Here is a 15,942-nt window from a genome sequence, read left to right as displayed (position 1 = left end):
CATATATGCAATGGCATGATAATATTATTGTGACAAGTGGGGTATTCACCTGGTGTTTCCAGAAATTAGACGTAGATGCTGCCAAAATCGACGAAGGCCACTTTCGAGGGTCGTTTTTCCATACATCTGGCAATCCGACAACCCACACAGCTCTAGTTTACGCTGGTAACGATCTAAAGCACACCCCTCAAGTCCAGAGATGTAATCCGAAGACATGCAGCGATTTCTTCGGTCGTTAATTCAGAAAAAAAACCTAGTGCGCTCTGCCTGGCTACGTTAGCTAGCTGTTTATATTTGCACCTCCAGGATATTTGCACCTCCATGAAAATGGCGTATTTATATATATATATATATATATGGCGCGTGTTGCATTGTGGGTAGCTCGTGACGTCACTGTGTGTGAAAGAATATAAGAAATGCCGAGGTTAGCTACGTTAGCTAGCTAGCTTACAACAGATCTGCAATTGAATCGTGCGATCACAATGTTTAAATTATTCAATAAAACTACATTTTAGGAAAAGTTCCTAACAACAGTGACAGTTGACTTTAAAATCCCCCGAACGTCAACAAGCGCTCCGGTCCCATCTGTGGGCGTCACTTTTTTTAGTGTCCCCTGGAAACAGGTTTCGTTGTGTTTTGAGCTCTTTGCAGCGTTACGTTTGTGCAGCGCTTTTTAGTAAACGCTGCGCTTGTTTTGTCAAGTTGCTGAAGATGTGTCTTCAGTTGCGTGTGTTTTAGCATCGTTTTAGCATCGTTTTAGCATCGTTTTTTGTAATCTGCAGCGCGTTTCCTAAAGTGTTTTGGGTCGTTTGCACCTGTGGGCCACCGTACTCTGGGATGCTTACATGTACATACAGACAGCGATATAGGTTAATATGCAGAGCATGTAATCAATCTCTTTCCAACCGGCTTTAAATGTTTGTGATAACACATTTTCAAACTATATAAATATATATAAAAAAGCTGTTATTTCTTGTGTAATTTTCCTGTAGAATTGAAAGATTAATTTCTATTTTTGTAATGGCCAGATAGATAGACGTCTGCTATTCTCTGATTTAATGTGCATGTGCTTATTTTTGTAATGTTGTGTTCCTCGTGTTTGGGAGGCGGCGGCCCCATGCTGGCTGTTTTCGGGAATCAAAGCTTTATGGGGGAGAAATCTAAATCTGTTTTATATGTAAATGTTTTGATAGTGTTGATATTGTTCATGCAAATGTTGTGATGGGACGTTTGCACTTAACGGGGTTCCTGTAGTATTGGATTCTGTCGCTTTTCTATGACTTTCCTTTTTGATGACATGTTGTCGACGTTTTGCTTACTCAGAAATGTATATTTTCCCAAAGGGAGGATAACAATTATGCACTTCGTATTTTATACAATAAATCTAGTCTTTTACAATATAACTCCAAGGACTTTGTGATTAGGCACTACCACAGAATATTTATTTATGTGAATTTATAGTAAAGCCCAATAGAATTGGTAGCTTATCTTGCATGTCTGCAGTAACTTTGATAAACTATAAAATAGCTTGATTAAAAACTCCGAGCCCATTTGAAAGTTTCCTCCATGAAGTCTTTAAGGACTTGTCATTTGCATATTCTAATGTTTTCCCTTACGTTAAAATGTAGAATCTTCTTTTGAAAAAAATCATGCTTTGTTTCGTCCAGTTTTCTACTTGTTTGTTGCTTTTTCAAATGTTTACAGGCTGCTTGTCTTAAGTGGCATTTCGATGTTCGAGAGTTGTCGAGGAAGTGTTTCTAATGGAAGAGATGTGTGAGACCAATAATAAAAGATCTCTAACTAATCACCCCGGATTCTGTCATAACTTCAAGGTCCCATGACACGGCCATTTCTACTGATCATAATTCCATTGTTGAGGTCTACTAGATTTACATTGTTCAATGTTCCAAACTCACATTGGTTTCTCACAGCATCTCTGTATAGTATGTGTATTCACTCTCTGTCCTACACGGCTTGTTGGAGCTCCTGCCCCCCCCCCCAGTGTGCTCTGCTGGACGCGACACAACGGGAAACATTATGGACATGAACAAGGAAAAACAAAAAACACTTTCTTTGTTGCCTTGTTCTTATCATATATAGTGTTACGGTTTTTGTTACCATTTAAATATTGAATTCTATGTATTACTTTTATTTGAACTCAAATGCACCGGTTTTAGATAATATTTATTTTGATGTGTAGGTTGATTTGCAGGTTGGTTGTTATTTGTATAATTATTGTATTGTTACTGTGTATTTTATTATATTAAGTAGCTATTTATTAAATTAAAATACTGTTATGAACACTATACAATGTCTTTATTTTGGTAGATACCAGAATACATGACACAATGAATCTTTGTAATATATTTATGTTCTCTTGTTTAAAGGGATAGTGGAAATCCGCGAATTTTGGGTTTAACTTATGTATTTTTATTAAAAATAAGCATAATAAACAATTTTTTTTAATTTCATGCGCCTAGTTTCATTTTATTTTCAATTTTACTGCGCCTTCTCAATGAAACGAAATACTTCGGGAATCGTCGGGAATCTTCGGATGATGACGAGAGCAAAGGAAGATGGGCACAAACAATGGCGGACATTTGCATGTGAATAGCCGACCTTTATTATGGTGAATAGATGTGTTTTGTATGGCTGTAGTGCGACAGCAAATGCAGAGAATGGCGTTTCGACGCATGCGTTTCCAAGAAACCCAGCCATTCGTCGTCAGTGGGTGAAATGTGTTCAGATAACACGGGCAAACTTCACGGAGCCGAAGCTGACGAGTAATTCGGCAGTCGTGTGCTCCCGTCATTTTACTGACGATTGTTTCGAGATTCCTCGGTCTCTAGCTCAAATTGAAAGTGGAATACATAAGAAGTGAGTATTTTATTATGTTTTCTTGTTGATTTAATGCATCATTAGCCTGTACCATTTTGTACAACGCCATTTATCCGGTACACAGTGTCGAATGTGTACACTATAGTCATCATATAGACATGATAGACTAACAGTACTGTGAGTACAGCCTGCACTTGACAGGCAGCCTGGCTATCCTAGGGTGTTGTTTACTTTCTCTTTTCTGGCTGATAGCTCCAGGAATTCGAGGTCTTACAGTGATGACATTACATGTGTGGAATCTGTGGAGTCTCAGCTTTAAATCGTATATCTTGTTTGTGCAGTTAAGATAGTAATAAGGGCATTTCTACCGTGTGTTGTGTGTAAAAAAGCGTTAGCATTGTTTCACTCAATGCTAATTCAAAGGCTTGGTATTACTCTTGTGTTTTTTCTAGCTAACAATTGTTCTTATTGTCAGTTAGCGGAGTTTCTTACCTTTAAAAGGGTATGAAACATTAATAGTTTCATAAATGTTAAGAAGCCCTGAGACATGTGAGAGAAACAAAACTGTGGGAGGGGTCCACTGGGGGGACCTTCGGGATTAACTGGTTAACAATGATTAATATTTGTAAAGGCTACAGGTGATCTTAAGATGCGTGAGCTATGCTTAGGGACCTACCAGTCAAGATTATTTGTGCGTAGGGGTGCATCATCTATCATCTGGCTCCTGGTCATCCTCGCCATTGCCCATGCCGTGAACCATCACCTCGGGCTCGAACAAATAAGGACGTAATGGTCCATCGTCTGGCTCAATATTGTCACCATCGTCGCTTACTGAACCGGATTCAGATATAGTTCCTAAAACGACATTTTCGTAGGAAAGCCGAGAGGATGTTTCTGACTCGCTATCATCACTGGATACCTCGTACAATCCTTCTTCTTTGTCTGGTATATTTGCCCTTCCACGTTCATTCTGCATAGACGCCATGGTTTGTTATCGTATCGTCTTCCTGAGTTTTCGTCACTTCCGGTTTGGCTGAGTCGAACATTTCGTTTCTAAAAAACTTCGGGGAAGCTGCAATAAAGTGCTTCTAACATGCAGGTGTGATTGTTTTGGTACGTAATTATGCTTGTATATAAGTTAAAACGAAACTATTTGAGGTTCCATTTCCACTATCCCTTTAAATAATCATACCAGTATTTAATGTGTGCTGGTCACCTGGAATCCTGGTAAGCTCCCAGCAGGGTATATTTAATACTATTATTAAACATAAGCTGGTGATAGATGGATAAACCAGCTGAAGTGTCCAAAACCCGTCTCCAGCCAACCATTCCAGCCTAATATCTACTGGCTGGTCAATTTACAACAGCCTGACCAGCTACATTTATCTAAGCTGGTTTTTCAGCAGTCATTATTATTGATTTACTATTTATTGAGAATCTCTATGAATTAAAGTCAAATGTATATACCAGTCTGTGTTCTGTTGCCGCATCGGAACTCCGCCAAATCCAGGATCATCACCCCCATGTTCGCTCCCGTCTGTATCTCTATACCGCTACTTGAATACTGTGGCTCAAACTGGTATGGTTCTTGAAAGTGCACCGAGTCTATTGACGACTCACCATCACTTGATTCTGTCTCCAGAGTCCGACATCATCCATATAGGTAGTGTATTATTCAACAAGTTGTAATAAACCACGATTTATAAATACAGTGGGCATATTGTCATGAATGACATGATTTCCCATTAATAATAGTATATATATTATCGTAATAATAACAGTATTGTCCTTCATTTCGTAAGCTCTTTAAGGTGTCATGGCTAGGACAAAGTTACAAAGTGCTGTAAGAGATAATTGTGCCAAACATTAAATAAAGTCAAGTAATTCTCATCCATCGAGCTGCTCGTTGATCATCAGGGTTCTGTACGTCAAACGTGTTCATTTGGAGGAGGCCAGAGTAAAGCTCCTGTTCTGAGTCCATGTGTCAGAGGCTTCTTCTTATCCTGCTGTCTTTTCATCGGAGCACTTTCATTGGTCCTGTGTATCCCCCTCAGTCTCTCAGGGACGTTCAGATCAGGAACCTCCGGGTTCTGGCTTATCTTTAAGGTCCGTGCCTTTAGACGGATCTGAGGGATAAACCGTGTCTATTAGTCTGAGGGATTATTAACAGAGAACTGATGACATACAACGAGACAACACGAACATCCAGAACTCATATCATTATACACCACCACCACCGGATCCTGAGATGGACCTTTACGGTATGTTGACTCTTGTCATTCTACCTGAACATGCTTCAAAAAGCATGCAAATATTAAAACAAAAATGTTTTAGAAACTATGCCTGACGTGTTTTGGACGTCTTTGTTTACATTAGCAAGCCTCGCTAACACTCAGAGCTAACCTGTACTGGAGAGCACATGTGTTTAAAAAGCAGGAATTAAAAAAAGAACTCACCTTGTGATAAACCTGCAAGAGAAAAAGCATACTATTTCAGAAATAGTGTTTCTCCTCATAGAAATGTTTAGGGCCGTTGTAGCGCGTTTGCACCTGTCGGACACCGTACTTCCTGGTTCATTATACCACCAAAATTCACAAAGACACTGCTTGTAAATAATCTATTTTAGAGAAATAAGGGTCAGTACGTCCTCAATGAATTATACATGAATTCTGTCCGGATAATAGTGGTGCAAACTGACAGATATCCTCTTCCCGTCATATCTCAACACTTCGGTATCGCACTCTCTTTAAATGATAAAGTCTTTGTACACAGCCTAAATAGTACATCTAGCATCAGATCATTATCCAGGGTGATATTGTAGTACACAAAGTGATTTGGGATTAAATTCACTGTACTGTTTATACCTGATGAGTGTTTACCTGTTTGGCCGTTTCTATGGTGATGCTGGACAGAGAGGAATAGCAGGAAGAGACAGAAGCTGATGAACGACGTCACTGTGCAGCACAACAGGAAGGAGTAACTGCCCTGACTGTCTATCACCGACACACACACACACACACACACACACACACACACACACACACACACACACACACACACACACACACACACACACACACACACACACACCACACACACACACACACACACACACACACACACACACACACACACACCACACACACACACACACACACACACACACACACACACACACACACTAACACACAACACACACACACACACACACACACACACACACACACACACACACACACACACACACACACACACACACACACACACACACACACACACACACACACACACACACACACACCACACACACACACACACACACACACACACACACACACACACACACACACACACACACACACACACACACACACACACACACACACACACACACACACACACACACACACACACACACACACACACACTATTGTGACAATGAGGTATCAAGAAACATAAACGTGCAGATTAAATGAACTGATTGTGAATTAAAGGACATTTAAAGAGTGTGAAGTGTGTTACCGATCCTATGAATAGCTGCAGCAGCATCTCTCCGGTGCTGGCACTGGTCACCAGGACCGTGGTGGCACAACCTGAAACACACAGGAAACACACGATGTAATGAAGGGTTTTATATGATGGGAATTGAGAATCATCAACATGTATCAGAGGTTTAATCATCAACCTGTCCAGATCTCTTTTATTTGCATGTATGTGTAACAGAGTTAAAAATGTGTAGACATAATTATTAGTTATAAATTACGATTTATAATAGGTTGTGAATTTTATTTTTATGAGATTGTTTCTTTTTGATGTTTTTGAGTTATGTTTCTGGTGGGAACAATTTCCCGTTGCCTGTATGTGATTTCCGCTTTCCCCTCACATTGAAGTGAGCACTGCTGAGGGTAAGCTGTGCTAGGAATTGTGTTATATCCAGGGGTGCACATAACTTTGTTGCCCTGGTTCTCAAAGGAGCACCTGGAGATGTTGCTTGGTGCTCATCCTTAAAATGAAATAAACCGTAACTTTTGAGGCGGTCTTGATTTTATTTGCCAGACACACGGCACTGAACACACAGAGGTGAACACTGAACACACATGCAGAGGTGAACACAGAACACACATGCAGAGGTGAACACTGAACACACATGCAGAGGTGAACACTGAACACACATGCAGAGGTGAACACTGAACACACATGCAGAGGTGAACACAGAACACACATGCAGAGGTGAACACAGAACACACATGCAGAGGTGAACACAGAACACACATGCAGAGGTGAACACTGAACACACATGCAGAGGTGAACACTGAACACACATGCAGAGGTGAACACAGAACACACATGCAGAGGTGAACACAGAACACACATGCAGAGGTGAACACTGAACACACATGCAGAGGTGAACACAGAACACACATGCAGAGGTGAACACTGAACACACATGCAGAGGTGAACACTGAACACACATGCAGAGGTGAACACAGAACACACATGCAGAGGTGAACACTGAACACACATGCAGAGGTGAACACTGAACACACATGCAGAGGTGAACACAGAACACACATGCAGAGGTGAACACAGAACACACAGAGGTGAACACAGAACACACATGCAGAGGTGAACACAGAACACACATGCAGAGGTGAACACTGAACACACATGCAGAGGTGAACACTGAACACACATGCAGAGGTGAACACTGAACACACATGCAGAGGTGAACACAGAACACACATGCAGAGGTGAACACAGAACACACATGCAGAGGTGAACACTGAACACACATGCAGAGGTGAACACTGAACACACATGCAGAGATGAACACAGAACACACATGCAGAGGTGAACACAGAACACACATGCAGAGGTGAACACAGAACACACGTGCAGAGGTGAACACAGAACACACGTGCAGAGGTGAACACAGAACACACATGCAGAGGTGAACACAGAACACACGTGCAGAGGTGAACACAGAACACACATGCAGAGGCGAACACATGACAACATTAGCACGACCAGTAATCCTACAAGCTGTCATCACTCCCCTCCTGACTGTTCTCCTCACTGTCTTCCTCTCTGTCAGACATGGTAGCTGATGATGTAGGCCTACTACTTTCTCTCTGGTTGAGTCTGCGATTAGATGCTTGCATCCACAAGTCAACAGCTGGGTTTGGGTCGAAAGTCTCTGTTGTCATCTTAGACAAGTGGATGTAATCAAATAAGTATGTGAACATAACCAATAACCTACCATAGCCAATAACAAATGAATGTAACTTATTTTATTTGTGTTGTTCATTCATATCTTATTTTACCTTAACATTTATTTATTGCAATAACCTGTTTGTCACATTCTTTGTCGTTTGTTATTCTTCCAGCTGTTCTACTTTGTTTGTTCAGTTTTTTGTGGTGTATTGCAAACACAGAAGCAGGGAAGCTGCATGTATGAACATGGTCTTTATACAAGTCATTAACACACAACATTAGGAAGGATATTTTTCAGTGGAAGAAAAGGTATTCAGATTCTTTACTTGTGTAAAAGTACTAAAACCACACTTTAAAATTACTTATACTAATGTTGGATGGTTTGACACCGTATAATGTTATTTAAAACGTTTTCTTTAGTTATTGTGTTTCAAAATCTGAATGTATTAAGTAACTAGTAAATACAGTAAGTCTGTAAAATAAATATTACAGTAGAGTAAAGTAGTATAAAATGAAATGAAAAGTCTATGTAGTGTCTCCACTTTAAAGAGTCCTCTCCTGCTGGTGTTCAGGTGTATATCAGTATGTAGTGTCTCTACTTTAAAGAGTCCTCTCCTGCTGATGTTCAGGTGTATATCAGTATGTAGTGTCTCTACTTTAAAGAGTCCTCTCCTGCTGATGTTCAGGTGTATATCAGTATGTAGTGTCTCTACTTTAAAGAGTCCTCTCCTGCTGATGTTCAGGTGTATATCAGTATGTAGTGTCTCTACTTTAAAGAGTCCTCTACTGCTGATGTTCAGGTGTATATCAGTATGTAGTGTCTCTACTTTAAAGAGTCCTCTCCTGCTGATGTTCAGGTGTATATCAGTATGAAGTGTCTCTACTTTAAAGAGTCCTCTCCTGCTGATGTTCAGGTGTATATCAGTATGTAGTGTCTCTACTTTAAAGAGTCCTCTCCTGCTGATGTTCAGGTGTATATCAGTATGTAGTGTCTCTACTTTAAAGAGTCCTCTCCTGCTGATGTTCAGGTGTATATCAGTATGTAGTGTCTCTACTTTAAAGAGTCCTCTCCTGCTGATGTTCAGGTGTATATCAGTATGTATTGTCTCTACTTTAAAGAGTCCTCTCCTGCTGATGTTCAGGTGTATATCAGTATGTAGTGTCTCTACTTTAAAGAGTCCTCTCCTGCTGATGTTCAGGTGTATATCAGTATGTAGTGTCTCTACTTTAAAGAGTCCTCTCCTGCTGATGTACAGGTGTATATCAGTATGTAGTGTCTCTACTTTAAAGAGTCCTCTCCTGCTCATGTTCAGGTGTATATCAGTATGTAGTGTCTCTACTTTAAAGAGTCCTCTCCTGCTCATGTTCAGGTGTATATCAGTATGTAGTGTCTCTACTTTAAAGAGTCCTCTCCTGCTGATGTTCAGGTGTATATCAGTATGTAGTGTCTCTACTTTAAAGAGTCCTCTCCTGCTGATGTTCAGGTGTACATCAGTATGTAGTGTCTCTACTTTAAAGAGTCCTCTCCTGCTGATGTTCAGGTGTATATCAGTATGTAGTGTCTCTACATGTCTCCATGCTTTAATGTTCAAAAAGCCTGTGCTGCAGCACCTCTTTTCACCCTCTGTCTGAAACCAGAGCCCAGTCTGCTCTGATTGGTCAGCTAGCCAGCTCTGTTGATGTGATTGGGTCTTACCTTTGTAGTCGAGTATGTCCTCTGTAAAGGCCAGCATGGAGGGGAACACGCTGCTGATGCACAGTCCCAACACACAGGTGCCGATGAAGAGGAACACACAGCTGGTGTAGAAGATCATCAACAGGCACTGAACCAGGATCACCCCGAGCTGAAAGAAACATGGGCAATGATAACTTAACAGAAGTGTGCGGTTAACAACAATAGAGCAAAGTACTTGCCGTGCAAAACGTAACCCATATTACAGTAAATATCAACAAAATCAAACACATATCGGACTAGTTTCTACACATTTCAACAAGAAAATTACAACGATTGTATCCAACTGCACAGCAAGCACACCCTTCATTCCATAAAAACATCACTGAATGTTGTTGTTGTCTTTTCCGTATGAAGGCCACCAAAGTCTTTTTGAGCCGAAATAGCTCAGTTGGGAGAGTGTCTTTGTCTGGTGGACATGTAGGTGCATTCATACCTGCAATTTAAACCGCAGAATAGCTGGTCGGATGATCAGTAACAATGTCGTTTTGTTTTCCATCCTACAACCTTTCATTCAATAATACTAAGTGGCAGTGTCAGTCCAGATGAGAAGGATCCAGGCACCTCTTTTCTTGTAAAAATGACTTTTCAGAAAGTACGTACTTGAAGTAATACTAGATGGGCGGACACATAGCACTTGACTAGCATATCCGCAGTTTTACATTGAAGGTAGGGCTGCACGATATTGGAAAAAACTGACATTGCGATTTTTTCCCCCCTGATTGATTGATTGAGTGAAAAGTGTATTAACAGCTTGTATATTGGGTATAGTACAGTACAGCTCAAAACATACAATTGTTAAGGGGATGCAGACCAGAGAAAGACTTTCGTCTTGTTTACATCAGGGTCCCCCATTTCCAATTCATCATATCATTTAAGACTGATTGCTTATTTACAATTTTCATTTTAGATTTCGTTCTAAGGGCCGGGACTTTAACGCGTTAATTAAGATTAATTAATTACACAAAAATTAACGCGTTAAAAAAATTAACGCATTTTAAATCGCACTTATTTTTGCACCGCGGAACGTTTCTCACTGGATGAGTTTCAGGCGTACCGATTATACTGGAGCACCAACTAACGTTCATGACTTCAGACAACAACAAACCACAGTGAACAACAGTGGGAAATGTTGTTTTAAAAAACGGACGGATGGAAGCGTCGATAAGAGCACGGTTGTGTGCAAATTATGCAAAAAGGAATTCGCATATCACCGCAGCACATCAAGCCTCAAGTATCACCTCAATGCAAAACATATAGCAGCTAGCGTGGAAGCTAGCGTGGACGTTAGCCTCTTTTATCGCGTTCACACCAAAAAGAGCCGGTACTAAAATTAGTTCATGAGAACCTTTTTACCCCCACGAAAGTCCCTGCTAGAGAGCAGAGAGCTGCTAGAGAGCAGGGACTTTCGTACGGCTCTCTTGTGAGAAAGAGCTATATTTCTGATTGGCTGGGCGGATTGCAAACCACGCCCCGTAAAACTCCCAAAAAGTTTTGTGAAGCCGCCATTTTTTTCCCATGCATTAGCATTATTAGCATTAGCCCAGCGCAGAAACGCAGAGAGACTAACTTATGGCAACACAAAATAAAACATGGGAGCGGTGGAGATGAGGAGGTGTCGGCGTTCTGGCGATTTACTCGGAAGGCTTCAGTAGAGGCTGCTGGGACTCCCAGCAGCTTCTACTGAAGCCAGTCCCCAACTCCAGGGACTTCCGGCCGGGGACTTTGGGCGGCAGTATACGCCGTGAAGTGGTTTGCGGCCTGCCAGTAAACCCAAAGCAGAAGAAGAAGAAGTGACGTCAGCGGCTTCATTTGCCTAATCCTCCCCCAGGTTCAAAGAGTTCTCATGAACCTTTGTGGGAAAAGTACTGCGGTGTGAATGCGCCTAATGCAGTGCTGGAATTGGGCCGGTACTCACCGGTACGCAGTACCGGCACTTCTGATTCTGACCCATGGAGTACCGGCACTTCTTGCTCAGTACCGGCATGCTGGCGGTACTCCGGTACTCATGCACCGTGCCAGTACTCAACACTCTCCCGCCGTTCTTATTATACATCCATATATATATATATACAGCCGCCCGGTACTCAGTAGATGCGTCATGAGGTGCCAAACGGACATTCTCATCGCTCTAACCGCTGGAGTTTCACAGCGGCTGTCAGCTGTTTACTCCTGTCATTCAAACAGAACGTGCTGGAAAGGGGGCGGGGCTTATCTTCTCCATGTAAATACTGTGGTGGAAACGACTATGTCAAAATTAACCTATTTGACCGTGATTTAATAGTAATACACGTTTCAAAATAATAATAATAATAATGCCGAAGTAACAACATACTGAAAACTGTTAGTAAAACCATGTTTTAATGCTTTACAATTTACATACCTAGATGCACGTGTGTTGTGTTTATGCAGTGCAACTCCCACCCAGTGGGTGGCTATGTAGAGTGATAGAACAGAGCAGGCACGCCCCCCGAGAGAAGGAAAGCAAGTCACGTCACAAATTAGCATTTCTAAAATGTTAGCGTGGATTAATAAAAGTGCAAAAAGACAGCGGTTGTTGCCGGAAGAAACTTCAAATACAGAGAATGCTGTGCCTGTGTTGGAAATTGTGTCTGATGGGGAGCTTTCTTTGGTTGATCCTCCTGCTCCAAGTTCTAGTGCATTAGCATTAGCACTAGCTCCGCCGCCTCCTCCAGAGCCTCTAATGTTAGCTGCTGCTGGCGCAACTGCCACCACCAACACCGGGCAAAGCGATGCACCTGACTGCTGGACAACGGACCAGGTGCAATATTTTTGCAAGACCAATGCATGGCTCCTTCTTAAAGATAAGAAGCTAGGATGTCGGATATGCAGAGATGTCAAATCTTTGGGAATACACACTGGACAAGGACTGAAACTGTCAACTGAATGGGGTGAGTGTGCAGTGTCTCATTTCGGTGTTGACAAGGGCAAACAACAAGCTAGCCTGAGAAAAAAAATCAAAGAACATAAAGAATCACAAGCCCATGTAAAAGCTGCTGACATCCTTACATCTGCTTCATGTGAAACTATTCAACATCAAGTGCAGTCTATGCATAAATCTGAATTAGACACCACTATCAGAGTTTTTCGAACGGCATATAAAATTGGCAAACATAGCCGGCCATTCACAGACATGCCAATTGATTTGAATGTACAGAAACTGAATGGGCTGAACGTGGGCAGGGTTTTGCACTCCAATAAAACCTGTGGCGAAATCATCGACCACATAGCTCATGAGCTGAAGAAAAAAAATGGCAAAAGACATTACAGAAAACCAAAGAAAACTCTGTGTTTTGGTCGATGAATCTACCACTATTAGTGGTAAAACGGTGCTTGTTGTGTGTCTACGCTCAGCATTAGCTGATGCTGAGCCCGAAACGTTTTTTTGGGAGCTGATCGAGTTGGATGGAACAACGGCTGATGACATCACAAAGGCGTTAATGGAGTGTCTGGAAGATATTTTTAACGAGGACTTTTAGGTCAGTGTTTCGTTTCTTTTGCATGTGATGGGGCTTCAGTCATGCTAGGGAAGAGAACAGGCGTTGCTACCCAGTTGTGTAGTAAATTCCCAAGCCTGTTTGTGTGGCACTGCTCCAATCATCGTCTAGAGCTGGCAGTTGGGGATGTGGTCAAGGAGGTCTCAGGGCTCAATCATTTCCAGATCTTTTTTGACAATCTTTATTCCTTGTTCCATGCCTCCCCCAAAAATCAGAGGCAGTTAGCGCAGTGTGCGCAAGCAGTCGGACAGCGTCTCCTGGTGATAGGGCGTGTTTTGTCCATCCGCTGGGTGGCTTCAAGTGAAAGGAGCGTCAGAGCAGTCTGGGAAAACTACCGAGTGCTTCATGATCACTTCACAAATGCTGCAAACGACACGAGCAGGGATTCCAGAGACAGAGCAAAGTACAAGGGCCTGGATGATGTGCTCACATCTGCAACGTTTGTCAGCAATCTGGGACTGATGTACGATGCGCTCACAGAGCTCAGCGACCTCTCTCGGCAACTCCAAAAAAGAGAGATGACACTGCCTACAGCAGATAGGCTCTTAACTCGAGAAATACGAGTTTTTGAATCCATGGTCACCATGCCTGGCCCACACATGACTACAGTTCATACAGCTCTAGCTGAGAAGTCCTTCAAGGGTGTTGCCCTGCGTGAGAATGGCAGGCTTGTACAGATTCATGCAGGTCAGTTTTTCCGCAGTATGGTAGAGAATCTGAGACACAGAATGACTTCCACAACCTCCTCTCATGTCAGCACAAGAGAAATCCCATTACATGGCCGGGAGGCCCGGGACAATCAGCTAATCCAGGACATGAAAGTTATCCATCCTGGAAGTTGGCCTGAAGAGGAGTTAGACGTACAGTATGGGGACGTAGAGGTGCTACGTTTGTGCGAAGTGCTGAAAGTGGACAGAAGAGAGACTGTTCAGGGCTTTCGCGAATACAAGGAAACCAGGGCATCCCGTACACCTGCTGCCATGGAGCCTCTACTGAAAGCAGTCCGAACCATCGCTGTCTCCACTAGTGAGTGTGAGCGGGCATTCAGCTGCATGAACGATATCCTTACTGCAAAAAGGAATGCTCTCTCTGTCAGCCGACTGTCCAGCCTGGTTTTCATTAAATGTAATGGACCATCACTAGGACAGTTCAATCCGGAACAGTATGTGAGGTCCTGGCTGGCAAAGGGAAGGAGAAGTGCTGATGAAAGAGCCTGTCCAGCTCCAGCCCCTGATACTGATGTCCCCAAGGCCTTCTGGAGCCTTTTCTAACAATGTGAAGTATATTGCAAAGCAGCTCACCCAGTGAGAAGACTTTGGCATAATGTGCCGATTTGTACAGATCCTGGAGATAGAAGGACTTCAGACCAACCAGGGAGTTATCTGATCAGCTTGGTGTTCAATGTAACTCTTTACCATGGCTCAGACTTTGTTACTTGCAGTTACAGTTTCTCATTTTAGATTGTGCAAATTTTGCATTTGTTTTTACATGTTCTTTGTTCATGCTCTTTATCATTTTTCTGAGTTGGAAAGTTAGATTGCATCATAGTTTACTTTATACATATTTGTATTCTTCAGTGGTGAAGTATATTGCAAAGCAGCTCAGCCATGTGAGAAGACTTTTGGCACTTTTTCGTTTTTCGTTTTCTGAGTTGGAAAGTTAGATTGCATTCAAAATGTACAGAAATACTTAATTTTGTTAAAGCTTTTTATAAAAAATGCTTCTGACCAGAGCTTTGTTTCCTTGTCATTAATGTTGAACACCACCAGAGGGGCTCTCACCTGAAAGGTCTCTGCTTCATGTGTCTTCAGCAGAAGATCTAGACTTTGATTGCTATATTTTCAGTTAATATTGACTTTACTGAGCTTTAGCCATATCCGCTGCCTATCATAAAAAATGTTAAGTACAGTGAACCTTTCTAAAATATACAGTAGTAAAGAGACAAACCCACCAGCATTATAGTAGCCAAATTCTTGTTTGTGGGCTGTATATATAAAATTGACTTGAAAAAGTTGCTGATTTTAGAGTACTGGCACCTTTTTCATTCCAATTCAAGCACTGGCCTAATGGTATACTAAAATCCATGTGAAAAAAAATTGCTTCTCACTGTTCTCAGGTCAAATATTTATATGTGATTAAAAATGCGATTAATTTCGATTCATTAATTACAAAGCCTCTAATTAATTAGATTAATTTTTTTTATCGAGTCCCGGCCCTAGTTCTAATACATGCGATATGAAAACATACAGGAATTGAAGAAAAGACAATTTTTTTGCTTTTTTCCCCGCAAACCATCCTTTCTTGAACTTTAATACAATTGGTATTTTTTTAACTATATTTAACCGGATGAAGGATTTTATTCACAGACGTCTGGATCTTAAGTTATCAGAGCAACAATCTGAGCTCGCTCGGTTAGCAGCGCCGAACTGGAGAAACACATGAAACTACTTTATTCAGTGTCTTTACCTTTAATCACTCACTCAAGTACCACTGGCAAGTTTTCCTTTTGTAGCAAGCAGCAACATAATTGTAACATGACGTGTTTGAGTTAATTTGCCTACTTAAAGGTGGGGTAGGTTTGAGAAACCGGCTCGAGATACACTTTGTTATATTCCATGGTGCTCTTAACATCCCGATAGC

At 41.7% G+C, this 15,942-nt stretch overlaps 1 protein-coding gene across 1 annotated transcript in view; it reads right to left on the bottom strand.

Annotated features, from left to right (window-relative positions):
• Positions 1-4,630: 4,630 nt before the first annotated feature.
• mfsd4aa (major facilitator superfamily domain containing 4Aa) overlaps positions 4,631-15,942 on the bottom strand; it is a 12,767-nt gene continuing 1,455 nt past the window's right edge. The window contains exons 2-6 of the mRNA XM_034236545.1: positions 10,221-10,284; positions 9,749-9,896; positions 6,364-6,431; positions 5,718-5,841; positions 4,631-4,964 (exon numbers count right to left, since the gene is read on the bottom strand). Coding sequence (XP_034092436.1) covers positions 4,912-4,964; positions 5,718-5,841; positions 6,364-6,431; positions 9,749-9,896; positions 10,221-10,284 — 457 coding nt within the window. The 3' untranslated portion in view covers positions 4,631-4,911. The remainder of the gene's footprint in view (positions 4,965-5,717; positions 5,842-6,363; positions 6,432-9,748; positions 9,897-10,220; positions 10,285-15,942) is intronic.

Source organism: Gymnodraco acuticeps, unplaced genomic scaffold (assembly GCF_902827175.1).
Source record: "Gymnodraco acuticeps unplaced genomic scaffold, fGymAcu1.1, whole genome shotgun sequence".
Taxonomy (NCBI): Eukaryota; Metazoa; Chordata; class Actinopteri; order Perciformes; family Bathydraconidae; genus Gymnodraco; species Gymnodraco acuticeps.
Note: the sequence above shows the minus strand (reverse complement) of the source record. Positions and strands in the feature narration are given on the sequence as shown.